Source organism: Hyperoodon ampullatus (genome assembly GCF_949752795.1).
Source record: "Hyperoodon ampullatus genome assembly, chromosome: 8".
Taxonomy (NCBI): domain Eukaryota; kingdom Metazoa; phylum Chordata; class Mammalia; order Artiodactyla; family Ziphiidae; genus Hyperoodon; species Hyperoodon ampullatus.
In genome coordinates, this window is record NC_136921.1 from 964,239 (window position 1) to 979,579 (window position 15,341).

The window sequence follows — 15,341 nt, forward strand, 5'->3', positions numbered from 1 at the left end:
ACTGACCTGCGGGGGCTGCTAAGGGTCGGCTTGAGGGTCAGCAGACTGCCGGCTGAAGGGCCCGATCGTAAACACTTTTCACGCCGTGGACCATATACGGTCTCCTCATATGCCTCTTTGCCCCCTTTGTTTTTGTTTTCACAGCCCTTTAAAAACACAAACCACACTCGCAGCTCCCAGGTCACGCAGACGAGCCTGGGAGGGGTTCCGTGGGCCGCGCTTTGCGGGAACCCAGGTGCGCCCACGCCTTTGCTCCGAGCTCTCACGGCCACGATGCGCAGAGGTTCACAACCGGACCCTCCGCAGAAAAAGCCGGCGCTGCCACCCGACGGAGCCCAGCCCGGCCAACTAAGGATGCCCATCTTTGGGCACAGACTGCAGCTGATGGCTGCATGGTCCGGGTCCCTCGGGCAGGTGCCCAAGGTGGGGCTGTTCTCTGATGGGACTGACGGCGATGCCCCTGTGTCCCTCCTCGTACCAGAGATGGCAATGCAGCCACCACCATGACCCAGCGAAAGAAAGGGCTCTGCGTTAGGGGTACAAAATCCACTGCCACACTCCAGGCCTGTGTCCACAGAAGCTGGCCTCGTGAGCCACCTCCGACCCCTCCCAGGCCCTCCATGGGGGTCTCACTGCTGTTGACACTTTGCCGTCACGGTGCTGCCCTTCCAGCCTCATCAGCCCACTCTGGCCACAGCACTGCCACCGTCGACTCCCTGCACCATTTGTGTCTGGCAGCGATGGGCTGGGGTCTCAAAGGCCCCCGCAGTGGTTATAGTCAGGCGTCCGATGAGCGTTCCGTGCTCCCCATCCTCTGAGGGCACCTGGTGTCACGAGCCCTGGACCAGCCTCCTCAAAATCACCCCGAAAGGCTTCTGCCCCTGCGGCCTCGCCTGCCCGGGTCCTCGCACCCTGGCCGGGCTGTTTGCTCACCAAACGTGGCCCCAGGAAGGGTTCAGCTCCCCTTGGCTGCCCTCTGGATGGTGGCCAGGACTAAGGGGGGGTGTGGGTACAGGGTTACGCAGCCCTCCTTTGAAAACAGGGACTTGCCCGAACCGTTCCTGGCACCGTGATGCATCCCTCTCCCTGACAGCAGCCCTGCCCAGCCTGGTAGGTGCGCCCCCCCCGGAGCAGCCCCCCTACAGGGGCTGCGGGATTCGAATTTCACTTTCTGTTGGATGACAAGAGTTCCAGGTCCTGGAGACACGGTCACTTGGTTGAGGACACTGCGTGTTGTCATCTGCGGTGGTCCATGGGGGCCCCTGTGGGGGATGTAATGGTGTCTGCACCTGTTACACAAATGCCTGTTGCTTTTGCACCTGAGCCCTCCTGGTGAAAGGTCTGGGTGTGAGCAGAGGGTGGCTAGGGGAGGAGGTGATTAATGGGACCAGACGGGCACACTGGCTTTGTGGCTGAGGATTGAGAGCATTCAGCCCGCACCTGGGCAGGGACCACCTCAGCCCCCGGAGGTGCCGGGGGTAGGTGACTGCTTTTTGCCCCTAGATCCAGCGCCTGGCAAAGCCCTCACGGCCCACCTGAGTCAGGCAGCAGTGCAGCTGCCCACCTGACCTGCTCTGGGTTTGCATCCCTGTCTGCGAGCTATGAAAATGGGAAAACCACAGGACACTCGGGTCACAAATTGCTCTACTGTGCCTGCGCCCAGGTGTGGGCCCCGCCCTCCCTGCAGGTAAATTCACGATGGCACAACCTTGTTTGTCTCATGACACGAATTCATACTCAGCCTCGGGTTCTGTTGTGTGTGATGACTGAGACCACAAATGGTCAGAGACACGGCCCTTAGGCCTTAACCAAACCGGTGGGACAGGCAATCCAAATCAAGTTGAACAGATCCTAAACTGAGAGGCCTGCGTCCCCTCAGGTCACACGTCTGCATGTGGGGAGAGGGATCACAGGATGTCTCTCCATGGGGGGGCAGGGGCTCAGCCCTCGCAGGCTGCCTGTGACTGGGGGATTCCCAGCATACCAGATTTTCAGTGTAGAACTGGGAAGGTTTGGGCAAAAGCAGGGTGAGTTTGTCACCCTAATGGGAGTTGCTTTCTGGGCCAATTTACGGCTTCTGTAATCACTGGTGATGGCGTCTAAGATCAGCAGGCGGTCTGCAGGCGTTCGTGGGTCAGGATGGACGGTGGCCTGGCCTTGGACTACTCCTGGCCTCTCTGGGATCCTGCACAGCCGGCTGCACCTGGGACCTGGGGCAGAACCCCATCTTGCTGCCTGGAGTCCTGTGGGCAGCAAATCACCCAGATTTGGTCCTGGCCTCTGCTGGTCCGATTAATCAGAGTGGCTGACGGAATGGCAGACTCGTGTGAAAATTGGAGCTTGGCCCAGAACAGGTGGGGCGGGGAGGTGGGCCGTGGGGGAGGCCTCTGTGCGCTTTGCTCGTCTGCTCCCTGCTTGGGCCGGGTCTTGGGGTTGTGTTTGCAGAGATCGGCTTCGAGAGACAAAGCGTCCTCTCCCTTGCGGACAAAGGCAGGCTCGCCATAGGAGAGATGGCTTCCCCGAGCCCAGGGCTTCCTGGCTATGACGCAAACCCACAGTCTGGGTTCCATCTGCCTGGGCCCCTCCGTGTGGCCTCATGACGCCGTGAGGAGAGCCAGGGACACCAAGGCAAACCACATGGTGTGCTTCTCCCTGCACCATGAGTCCTAATGGCCTTTGTTCCCGACCTGGGAGCCTCGGGCCTTGGCCAGCTTCTGAGAAGCAGTGACAGGCTGACCGCTGGTGTGTAAGGAGGGTACCATCAAATCCCAGACCTCAGTGGTTTTATGTTGATCACCTTGAAGTTGTATATAAAATGGATTTTTCCCCCAGAAAAACACAACTTACCAAATGTGAGAAGAAATAGAAAATCTATTTTTTTATAATCATAAGGAAATTCAATTAGTGATCACAATTTTCCCACCAAGAAAACTCTAGGGCCAGATGGCAGCACCAGTGAGTTCTACCAAACATCCAAGGAATAATCCAGAGATACACGAACTCTTCTAGACAGAAGAACACATTTTCTGAGGCTAGCATAACCCTGACACTAAAATTTAACATGGATGGGCAATAAGAGCCCAATCTCACATATAAAACTGCTCAAATCTTAATGCATTGTTAGCAAACTGAATCCAGCAATATATAAACTGGATAAATAATTAATCATTACCAACTTGGATTTCTGTTAGGAATACAAGTGTGGCTTTACAATAGAAATCCAATTAATTTAAGTGACCAATTTAACAGATTAAAGGTGAGAATCATATAATCATCTTTATAGGTATAGAGGAGGCATTTACTAAGAGCCATCATCCACATGTGATAAAAGTTCCCCGAATATGAGAACAGGAACAGGAATACGAGGGGACGTTCTAATCTGAAAAAGGGCATCTTGAAAACAAACAGGAAGAAGCATCATGTTTAATCGTGAAACATGGAACACTTTCTTTTTGGGTCCTGCTAACATGCAATGTATCCAACCAGCACAGCAAGGCAAAAAATGAATCAAGATGCAAAATGGTTAGAAAGGGAGAAACACAACTATCGTCAGGTGCAAATGCTATGAACGTGAATGTAGAAAAATCCAAAAGAATCCAGATGATGCAGTAGAATTAAGAGGCTTGGCCTGGTTGTTACATATAAAATTAGAAAAGGTAAGAACTCAATTGTGATTCTACATTAACAGCAGTAAGTACTTAGAAAAGAAATGAAGAAAAGACACCATTTGCAACAGTATAGAAAATAGCAAGTCCTTAAGAATAAATCTAACAAAAGATGTTAGATTTATTAGAGAATGTCAGAGACAATCTAAATAAACACAGGAACGTGCTCTGTTCCTGGGCCAAGTGAGTCAACCCAGGTAAAGGTATCAGTTCTCGCATCAGTCTTCATCATACTCCACTCAATCCCAGTAAAAATCCCGGCAGACGTGTGTCTATGTGTGTGTGTAACCTGGTAAGCCAACTGTAAATTTTATATGAAAAGGCAAAGCCAAGAAGGACCAAGACTTCCTGGAGAAGAAAAGACCTTGCTGGTCCAGGATGGATGCTGTAGCAGACACTGGGCTCTCGCAAGGAACAGTGATTAGACAGACGGGCAGGAGGAGGGCCGGGAGATGGCCCAGGCGCACACTCGGCGGGGGGGCGGGCTGGGGGGCCTACCTCATGCCCAGCTCCACATGCGCAGGCACGGAGGTGTGGCAACCAAGCTGCACAGCAGAGATGCTGTTGTGGGGGGCCATGGAGAACGTATTAAAGACTTCGAGGTGATTTTTAAAATAAGGCACCGGATGTCCCCGCCCCGGCGGTCCAGTGATGAAGAATCCACCTTCCAACGCAGGGGACGCAGGTTCCACCCCCGGTCAGGGAACTAAGATCCCACATGCCGTGGGCAACTGAGCCCACGCGCCACAACTAGGGAGCCCGCGCACGGCAACGGAAGATCCCACGTGCCGCAACTAAGACCCAACGCAGCCAAATAAATAAATAAAATGTTAAAAAAAAAATAAGGCACAGAAAACCTCTGACCATAAAAATGAAGACAGGTACATTTACTGCGTTAAACTCAAGAGTACCTATTCACCCAAAGGTGCACCGAAGAGTGTGAAGTAAGGGACAGAGAAAAGGGAAAAGATGTTCTCAACACTTGTGACCTGGTGTATGTACACAACTCCCATAAAGTAACAAGAAAAAAGGGAACTGAGTAGAAAAGAGGAAAGACTTAACAGGGGGCTTACAAATGAGGAAATCCAACGGTAAGCGAACAAGATGTGCTCAGCCTCACGAACAAAAAAGAACGGCAGAACCTCGTTTTCACACCTATCCACAACCACCGGGTTGGCAAGCGTGTCCTGCAGCGGGAAGACCCGTGGCCTCTGTACCTAACGAGCTGGCGGCGGGTGCGGCCCATGCCCGACAGCCCCACCCCTAGGGCCCACCCTCCACGCCAGTGCCCACGTGCACCGGGACGCACGTTCCAGAATGTTCCCAGATAGCACAGTACGAATGGTCTAAAAGTAGAAACAGCTCCAAATGTCCACCACAGTGAAACAAACAACTTGAAGACGATCTATGTAATTGGACCACAGTGATCATGGACAAAACATGGATGGAAGAACCGGAACAACTTGGAGGGAAGGAGGCGGGTGCAAGCAGCCTTGTCAGGGCTGCACGGTGTGGGCTGATGCAGGTGGAGCGGCAACCACGGGCCTTAACTTGGGGCCGCCATGCCTCGGGGCTGGCATCACATCTGCTCTTTCGCTGCACACTTACTTTGGGTCCCCTTTTCTGCCCGCGTTTAGGAAAACAGAGTCAAGGATGAGGAGTCTCAGTTGGATGGGGGGGGCGCTGCAGGCTGGAGTGAGGGTCCCTGGGGCCGTGGCCACCTGCCAGGTGGGACCGCCCGCCCCGCCCTCCCTGCATCCTGCACCCCGTCTGTCTTCCTCGGCTGGCCTGGCTCCCGTGGCTCCCGCAGGCGCTCCGCCCAGTTTCCTTCCTGCCTTTGAAGTCCGGTGCTCAGGTGTGTGCAGTGTGTGCAGAGGCCTCCGGCCTGCCCGCCAGCGCTCGGCCTCCGCCAGATGGCTGCTGCCCTCCCCACGGGGCGGGGCCACCTGGGCAGGGGCGTGCTTGGACTGCCTTCCTCCAGGGGAGAACGTCTGAACCTCCGGGGGGGGCGGGCGGGGGCTGGCGGCGCAGGGAGCGGCACGGCACCCCCCCCCACCGGGGTCCCTCTCCTTCTTCAGGGCCAGAGAATGCTACTTCCACAGAATATCAGTCTTACTATTATTATTTTTCTACTTGCAACAGCACGCTGTAGAACAGGCAACACGGCGGGAAACAGGAGAAAGGACTTGACCCCGACCCCCTGCCTGGCACCAGCGTGCTCTTCAGCCACTGACGTATCAGAAACCTGACGTGGACCCGGCCGTCAGCTGGGTCCGGGGCCTGCAATGTACTGCCCCGCTGCCGCTCAGGACCTGAGGCCAGCCAGGTGGGCCTGGGCTGGTCCCCTGGGGAGGCCCCAAGGCCACAGCAGCGGGAAGGGGGCCCGCGGGGCGTGGAGGAAGCCTGCCCTTGACCTGGGGGTGCGTGTGGCCCGCAGAGGGAAAGGCACCCAGGCCTTTCTCACAAGAGGGGCCGGCCCTCCCTCTGCTGGGCCAGGAGAAAGCGCAGAGATGGCCTGGTGGCATTTCCGACTTGGATAAAACTGGGAGAGAGCGGAAATGTCCTGGAGAGTCTCTCGGAGGCCACTTGCAGCCGAAAGCGTGTGACGTGTGTCTGGCTGGTCCCTGAACTGGGCAGCTTGGGGCTGGCTGGTGCCACCCTCGCTGGGCGAGGGACTGCTCTGGGCCAGGCGGGCAAGCCTGGAGGGGAGCTGGGGACCCCACGGTCACAGCACCCCAGCTCTGCAAACATCAGATCCGAAAGGGTGGGGCCTTGGTTCCTGCTTTGACGTTTCTGCCAGAAATAAAACAATAAAGCTCTGAGGCCTTTTATAAGCTTGTTTTGAAAAATGTAGGCATGTCTTTTATTTCCTGGCAGCTTTCTGGGGAACCAGGATTCCTTCCACAAGCACAGCTCGGGGCTGGGGTCCTGCTCGCAGGGCGGCCGTTGGCAGCACCCTGGGCCCCCGGGCAAGGTGGGGCCCTGGACACCCAGACCTGGCGAGGAGGGGAGGCTGGCCCTCGTCTGAGCACCTGGGGTGCCAGGTGGCCTCGCCTGGCTGCAGGAGGGCGACAGAGGACCGGGGGAAGGGGCACTGCTGGGCAGCCAGGGCGCAGCCTGCGGGCAGGGCAGTGGGCTGGCTTCAGCGCCCAGCGGGGGAGGAGGGATCCCCGCAGAGCTGGGGGGACGGCCCTTCCCCCTCCCAGGCCGGGCCCTCGGGGTGCAGGCCCTGGGGCCGCACTCTCTGCTACCTCCCTCCCCTGCCCCCTGCCGTCAGCTGTCCAGGGCCTCCCCGTGGCCACCCTCTCGTCCCTGCTGGGCCTTGTGGTCCTGCCTATGGCCCAGAGCCCAGGCCCTTGAGCCCCACCCCACTCCAAAAGGGGCTGCCTCTCCAGTGGGAGGGGGGTCCAGGCACCTGCCCCTCCCGTGTCCTGTCCCTCCAGCTGTCCTCACGGCCCTTCCCTTCCTTCCCTGTGTAGATGGCACCTCCTGCCTCACCTCTGGCACACCTGGGCCAGGTGCCCCCCTAGGACCAGATCCCAAGTCCCCAGAGGCCCCTGGACATGCCCTGCGCTTGGGCACCCACACCCCCCTCCCCCGGGCCCAGCACAGCCTGACCTTGCTGCCCTGAGCTCTGGGGCCACGTCGGGTCCCGTCACCCTGCAGCCACCGCCCCTGGCTGCCACTTCCAAGTGCAGGCACGGTGTGCCTCTGCTCCCACACCTAGGCCTCTCACCCTGCCACTCTCACTCTGGGGCCGGTGGCCACTCCCCCGGGACGCCAGCCCTACCCCAGGCCCCATCCGCAGCAAGCCTCCAGAGCTGCCTGTGCCCGACAGCCCCTCTGCCCAGAGCAGGTGGCGGGAAATATTCGCTGCAGGATGTGTGAGGGCCCGAGGGGGCTGTGTCTGGCCCTTGACCAGCCCCCTGGACCCGCCTGGAGGACAGCGTGGTCCTGGGACCTGTACCCAGACATGGTGCCCACTCCTCCCACCCTGGACTCAGCCCCCAGCACTCAGACTCCTGCCCGAGCCGAGTCCTCGGGCTGGGGAGCAGGGTAATGCTTCGCACACAGCAGGCATTTAATGAAGGACTTGCCCCAGTGTGTAAACAGCCAGTTTATGGCTGTTGAGGCTCTGAGGCTGGACCCCCTGTGGGGAGGTACGGGGTGGGGGGGAGTGGCGGGGAGGGAACGAGCTGGGCAGCCCCCTCCAGCCACCTGGTTTCAGAGCCATGGGAGCAGTGTCCACTGGGGCCCAGGCTCCTCCAGCTTGTTTTGTCCCTGGGCCTGCCCACTGTCCCCACCCCATCGACTGGACCACAGGTACCCTGTGTGGCCTGGAAGCTGCTGGCAGGCCGGAAGCTGTGCCCTCCAGGCTGACTCAGGTCAGCTGAGGCCCCCTTCCCCCAGCAGAGGAGGTTGTAAATAAGGACGCCCTCTGGGCAGCAGGGGGCAGTAGGGAGACAGCCCTGAAAAGCACATTCCTCGGGACCCAGCCAGCCCCCTTGGAGGAACTTATTGTGAGGAACTGAAAGAACAAAAGACCTGCCTGGACAAAGATGTGTGTAGGATGGATGTGCACCAGAGCATCCCGGGAGACACTGAAGCCACCCACACAGTCCACAAGTTGTGACTGCTTAAAAGAATTATGGTATAGCCATAGGATGGAATATTATACTGTCACCAAAAAGCACATTTTTCACAGCAAATTTAAGGCACTGGAAAATGCTCACGGTATAACATTGAACGAAATATGCAAAATGGAAATTTGTATGAAATGGCGGCCCCAAATGCACTTGAAAACACATCAGGAAGGATGTCGCCAAAATGTTTAGAGTGCTTGTTTTGGGAAGACGGAATTATGGGCGTATTATCCTAACAATGAGAGGATGAACAGCTGACGTTTACGGAGCTGCTTCTACAAGCCAGCTCTCTTCCAGAGGCTGGGAGAGCACCGTGAACAAAAGAGACAACATTTTAAGACTAAAAATAAAACACTGCTGCGGGTGCATGTCCACTCCTTGACTCAGAGCTAGGGCTCCATCAAGGTTTTGGGATGAATGTATGACTAAATGAATTAGCAAATAAGTCAATGGTGAGTGAATGATGGGTTGTCCTGGAGGCACACTGTGGTGAGCTGGTCATTTCTAGCTTCACACAGCCTCTGAGAGCTGAGAAGGGGGACACCTGAGTCCTTCCCAGCCGGCCAGGCTGGCTTCCCAGTGAGGGTGGCCAGGTGTGTGCCCGGGGCTCCGGGTGTTCCCGCCAGAAGGCATTCCCTAGAGGTTACGTTATGTTTTGACAGAATGTCAAACTTACAGAAAAATTGCAAGGCACTCCTCATACTTTTGATCCACATTCACCAAATTCTAGGATTCTGCCCCATTTGCTTCATCATGCTCTCTCCCCTTCTACATAGATGTTTCCTGAACCACTTGAGAGTACCTTGCAGAAGTGATGACCCTTTACCCACTGAGCCCTCTGGTGTGTATTCCCCTAAGCAAGGACATTCTCTACTGAGAACACACACGGTTACCCAGAGCAGGACACTCAGCACCGAGGCAGCGCGATCGGTACCACTTTCTCCCTCGTTTATACATTTAATCATGTATTTATACTCGTATCGGCGTGAACTCACTGGCTCCCCTTTCCTTAAGGGATTGAAATCTGTTACTACCAGTAATTTAATGCTTCACTTGTCCAGCCATGGCCAGCGAGAGCCCCTTTCGGATGGCCTCTGTGTCCTTTTGCCACATCCCGATCATTCTTTGATCACTCTATTACTTTCTGGCACAAGCTTTTCCAAGCTCATTTTCTTCTTTTCCTGCCGTGGCCATATAATCTCCAAAGAGCCCCAGTTCCTTTTAGTGGTGACTGGTGTTTGGGAACCAGGATCTGAGCCCAAGGACTGCTCATGGCCGTTGAGGTGTCGCTGCTTGCATTTCCCTCAGTGGGCAGACGCACCTACACACCTACGTCCACATCCGTCATCACGATGTCCAAATACAGTCAAACACACGTGGGTGCCAGGACCGTGTACTGATGTGCCTTGCGGGGCACACGCCCCGTGCACGGTAAACAACCGAGGTAAACAACATGCGGGGAGTGCAGGGACCAGGCTGGGGGAGTGGGGCCTGTTCAGGGGAGGAGACCTGCCTGTCCTGGGAGGGGCTCCGAGCTGGCAGCAAGCACAGTGGCTGAGGGTGACCTGTTCTGTATCTGGAGCAGAGGGAGCTGGGGGGGCTGGCGGGGGATGGAGGGGCACAGGTACATGGGGCCCAGCCCCAGGGCCAGGGGGGCTGGCAGGGGACGGGGGGGCACAGGTACACAGGGCCCAGCCCCAGGGCCAGGGGGACTGGCGGGGGACGGGGGGGCACAGGTACATGGGGCCCAGCCCCAGGGCCAGGGGGGCTGGCAGGGGACGGGGGGGCACGGGTACACAGGGCCCAGCCCCAGGGCCAGGGGGACTGGCGGGGGACGAGGGGGCACAGGTACACGGGGCCCAGCCCCAGGGCCAGGGGGGCTGGCGGGGGACGGGGGGGCACGGGTACACGGGGCCCAGCCCCAGGGCCAGGGGGACTGGCGGGGGACGAGGGGGCACAGGTACACGGGGCCCAGCCCCAAGGCCAGGGGGACTGGGTAAGGGCAGGAGAGAAAGGCAAGGTTTCACTCGCACTGGGCAAGGCTCCCTCGGCCGCCCCACGGACAGGCTGGAGGGGCAGGGCCAGGAGCCGGAGGCCCACGAGGAGGTGCCGCACGCGCCCAGGCCAGCGGGGTGGCCGCTCTGGGAAGTGGGAGCATTTCCAAGGCAGGGCTGCAGGCCCAGCTGCCTGCTCTGACCATGTGGGAATGAGGGGGGGGTCTCAGGGGAGCTCCCAGCGTGGCCGAGGAAGCAGGACGTCTGTCTGGGCCGCACTACAGCCGGGGTGGAATAGCAAGGAGGCAGCGGGATGCACGAGTCCCGAGGCCCCTGGGCCTGCATCTGAGGCCCACTTTCCTCCCTGGGCAGGGGAGGACTGCACTGCCCGCCCTCCGTCGGGCCGCCGGGAGGTCCAGGCCGAGGGGCCAGCCTGGATCTCACCCCGGCGCTCTCCCCCGGTGTGGGGCTGCCAGGCCACCCAGGGCCCTCCCTCGAGCCCTGCCCACCTCCACCTCCACCTCCCGATCCCCTTGCTTCTGCCCCGCTCCTCCCCAGGTACCAGCAGGAAGGGAGCATGGGGAGGAGCCTGCCCTGGACCCCGTCTGCCCCTTGGGGGCTGCAGCCTCTCCTCCCAGCCAGGGGGCTCATGCATTTCTGCGGGGGCTTCCTCAGGTCAGAAAAGCCGAGCTCCACTGCCAGGCCTGCCTCCGTCTCACTGGTTTTGTCCTGTGGGTCAGGGTGGGTTTTCCAGATGGCTCGGAGCTGGTGGCCAGCCAGCTGACTGTCTTGGTTGGAAATGTGCCACGGGCTGCACAGGTGGGGAAGCCGGGGCTCTCGGAGGAAGCGACCAGCCACCGGTCCCAGGCCGCCTGCAGACCTCCCCTGGGCGGGCAGTCTGGGAGAGGCTGGGCGGGGACTGTGCCCCTGGTGGGGATGCCAGAGGATGAGCCGACACCAGGTGTGGAGCCAGCCTTGCCTGGGACACTAGAGAGGGGGGCTGCTGGCCACGGCTCAGGTCAAATCAACTGTCAACACGTCTTGCCCCGGGCTCGGAGGCGCCACTGCCCACCCCGGGCCCACACCCTTCCCGTTTCCCACTCAGGGCTCTCCGTGACTGGCCCCAAGGTGCTCCAAAAGACCGGGACAAGGAAGAGTCCCCAAGATTCAGAGGTCAAGGGTGTCAGCACTGTGCGTGAGGGGCCAGCAGGGGCTGGAAGAGGCTCTGCGGGGGACGGATGGAAGGCACACCAAGGCGGGTAACACCCTGTGCATCACCCCCGGCAGCTCAGCCTTGGAGACGCAGCCGGCAGACCCCGCACCCATGTCTCGGCCACTGCACCCTCGTAACAGACGTGTGGGCCCTCTCAGGGTGCCCGGCACCTTCGCAGACACCGCCCACCTGGCACGCCTCCCCCGAGGACGGAGCAGAGGCGCTCCCTGAGGTGGCCAGTCGGGGGTCCAGGTGCCAAAGAAACCAGGATCTGCCTCTGCAGCCCCCAGGCCCCACTCTTGGCGGGGGCTGCACCTGGGGGCTTCTGGGGGGAAACGGGGGCTCCTCACCACCGCTGGCCAGGCTCACGGCCTCTCAGTCCCCATGGCCGCCCTGAGCGGACGCTGCACCTCGGCCGGGCCTGCAGGCCACAGCACAGCTGCCGTCTCTACCTGTGACTTGTTCAGCTTTTTTCCCCTGTAAGAAAGTTCCCTCTCAGCTGCCGCGCTCCATGCCCACCAGCAGGGCCGGCCTGGTTTGTGTTCAGAAGGGACTCTCAACAATTTTCAGAGCCTTACAAGTTACCACATATGGCTGCTACGGCGTGAGAAAGCAGCAAAACGATGGGGCTTTCTAGAAAGGGGGCCACCCCGCACGCGGCAGGACTGAGTCCTTGCCAGGGTCGATTCTGATCAGAAAGCACTGATCTTCACGCAGGGTCACGGCGAGGCCTTCATTCACTCACCCGTGTGTCCATTCACTCCACAAGCCTGCTCTTTGCCAGGCATCAGGCCGGGGACTAGGGTGCAGAGGCCGGGGCGGGGTGTCCAGCCCTGGAGGGTCCTCACTCGGCCGGATGCGGGCACCTGGGCTCGGGGCTGGCTGACGCCGTGCCCGGCTGGACGAGGGTCAGAGACAGGGGCATGCAGGGAAGCATCCTCTCAGCTGGGCGGGCTGGGAGGCACCGGTCTGACCCCCTTGCTTCGGAATAAATGCCTTCTCTTCTCTAACTGGCCTCATGCCTGACCCTCCGCCCCGCTCCCTCCTCGACCACAGAGCCCTGGCCATTATTTCAGGCAAGGTGTCCTGGGCCCTCAGGATTTCCACAGTCTTTCCTACTGAGCAAAGAGAGGTGAAGTGGGCTCACTAAGTCCCCATGGGCAGGTGTTTGTCAGACAATAGCTTTTTTCAGGAAAGAGCTCTTATGGAGACGCAGGTTTTGCGAGGAACCACGTGCTGGTTTCGGATGAAACCGTTTGTTTTGCTAGCACATCTCTCCACTTTAGAACCACGTCTCCCAGTTGCTTTGGCAGGGGTAGATGTTTTTGGTGAGGCTGTTAAGAGGGTCAGCCGTTTTAATAATATTTTCACCTGTGACTTGGAGTGAGGAGGTTGAGCCTGGCCCGAACGCTCAAGGAGCATCTGGACAGAGCGCTCTGTTAAGATGGTGCCAACATGAATTTTCCCCCTTCTAGGATGTACGGGCCTCCCTGGCTCTCGAAGACCCTGAGCACAGCTCTGCCCCCAGCCCCATACTTCCGGAAGTCAGTCCTGCCCCTCTGTCCAAGTCCTGGCCCAGAGAAACGTGCACTGGGTGGCACCTCCAGAGAGAACGGCCGCCCCTCCCACCTCTGGCGGTGGAACGGCTGTGGTGGGAGGGTAGCTAGTGATGCTGGCAGCCGCGCTGGGGTCGAGTGGAGAGAGGCAGTGTTGATGGGGGAGGTGACAGGGCTGATGGGGGAGCTGGCAGTGCAGGCAGTGGTGCTGATGGGCAGTGGAGGGGGGAGGTGGAAGTGGTGCTGGAAGTGACAGAGGGCGGGGCGATGGTGTTGGAGGTACAGGGTGCCAGCACTTTTCTAGGTGGGATTCAGGGGACAGCGCACGGTGCCCCCCAGTAAATGCTCGATGCAGCAATGAGGCGCGACATTGCATTCCCTCAGTGGCCCCGGGTCCCCCCGGGAGCGGTTCTGCTGTCCTTCAGCCTGAACTGTCCCCACTCTCCTGAGCTCCCTCTGGGAGTCCTGTTTGAAGGTCTGGGCCTGAGTGGCCAGCCCCCAGGCTCAGGAGGAGAGGGAGAGGGAAAGGGCGGCTCAAAGAGGACCAGCTTGCTGAGTCTCCCACAGCACCCCTGAAAGTCTGGGCGCGTCCCAGCCTCCAGCAAGTGGGCCTCAGGTGTCAACTGGGGGCGGGGCCCGTGTGGCCCTGAGAGGGGCTGAGACCTTGGCAGGCCAAGTGAGGAACTGAAGGGGCCAGGAGCCCCACTCGGGAAACTGAGGACCCAGGAAGCAGCCGCCTGCTGTCACACTGCTGTCTGTGAAGGAACCGGGACGGGGCGGGCCTCCCCTCACCCCGCTGCGCTGGGCCCAGCAGGGGCAGACGGCTCAGTGCCCGCAGCCCAAGCCCCAGGCGGTCCGGCAGGGGCAGGGGCCAGGGCCGGGCGCGCCCCGTTCCACTCGCCAAGGTGGCCGGGCCGCAGCTCGGGCCCCCCAACCCCGCCCGCCGCTCCCGCGGGCCGCTGTCCGGCCTTGGCCGCCGGAGGGAGGAAGCGCTGTCCTCATTCCACCTCTGGCCGCCACGGTGCCAAGTTGCTGGCGGCGGCGGCGGGACTCGGGGCGGCGGGCAGCGGCCGGGGCGCAGCACCCTCCCTGGCGCCCCCCGCGGGCTCGGGTTACTCACGTAGAGGCCGGAGTGCTCGGCGCCGAAGAACGGAAAGAGCACGGAGAGCGGCCGCAGCCCGGAGCCGCCGTCGTCCTGCTTGGGGGTGACGGCGTCGCCGCGCTCCGCGCCGAACGGGTAGAAGTCGGCGAGGGCCACCGCGCCGCGCACGCCACGCGCCCCGAGCCCCAGGGCCGCGGCCAAGAGCAGCGTCCAGGTGGCGCCGCGCGGCATCGCCGGGGGTCGGCGGGTGGGGACGGAGCGGGAGACACAGCGGGGCGGAACGGGGACAGAGAAGGACGGAGCGGGGGACACAGCGAAGACACAGCGGGGACGGACAGGAGACGAGGAGGGGCCGCAGGGGGACGGAGCGGGGCTTGCGGTCACCGCGGGGCAGGGCCGAGGCCGCGGTCGGGAGTGGCCCGCAGGGCCGGCCGGCCGGGCGTGCGGGGAGCGCGGCCGCGCCGTGGGTAGACTTCGGAGTTCCGCTCCCGCTCGGCCGGGCCGCGCTCCGGTCGCCTCTCGCGGAGGAAGGCGCCGGGCGGGACCGCGTTCGGAGCCGGACCCGCCCCTGCGGCCGCGATTTAAATATCCAACCGGGCGGTCACTCGGGCCTGGGCGGGGCCGGGCCGGGCCATGCAAATTAGGCGGCTCTTAAAGCGCCAAGCGGGGCGGGAGGCTCAGCCCACGGCCCGCGCCCCCCGGAGGTGGCCTGGCCGGCGAGGAGAGGGCTTTGCGGGCATGCCCTGCGGCCGGGGCCATCCTCCTCCTCCTCCGTGGGTCCCCAGCCGCCCGTGTGGGGCCGGCCCAGAGGAGGTGCCTTGTCCACAAAGCAGTTTCAGGACAGACCCTCAGGCCTGCGTGAGTTGTTGGGCCTGGGAGCAGGCCTCCTGGGTGTCCTTTCAGGCCCCTGTCCCCCAGGGGACCAGGTCACCCTCCTGCCAGCGTGTCGTCGGTCGGGGGCCACCCTGATGGAGCGGTGCTCGGATGAACCCTCCTGGAAGTGGCCAGAGGCCAGCCTCATGCTGCCCACCCAGCTCTGAGGCTTGCCGTCTGGTTGTGAGGAGGACTCTGGCCTGGGCTACTTCAGGGCATTAAGCAAAGTTTCTGCCCTGCATGGCCACATCAGGAGAAATGCTGGGGGAGATGATTTGGGGGCCTAAGGAAACCT

At 60.6% G+C, this 15,341-nt stretch overlaps 1 protein-coding gene across 1 annotated transcript in view; it reads right to left on the reverse strand.

Annotated features, from left to right (window-relative positions):
- Positions 1-14,404, reverse strand: part of SNED1 (sushi, nidogen and EGF like domains 1) — a gene marked incomplete at both ends in the record, with an annotated part of 86,789 nt that extends 72,385 nt beyond the window's left edge. Inside the window, one exon of the mRNA XM_079709709.1 lies at positions 14,192-14,404. Within this exon, the coding sequence (XP_079565835.1) occupies positions 14,192-14,404 (213 nt within the window). The remainder of the gene's footprint in view (positions 1-14,191) is intronic.
- Positions 14,405-15,341: the final 937 nt, after the last annotated feature.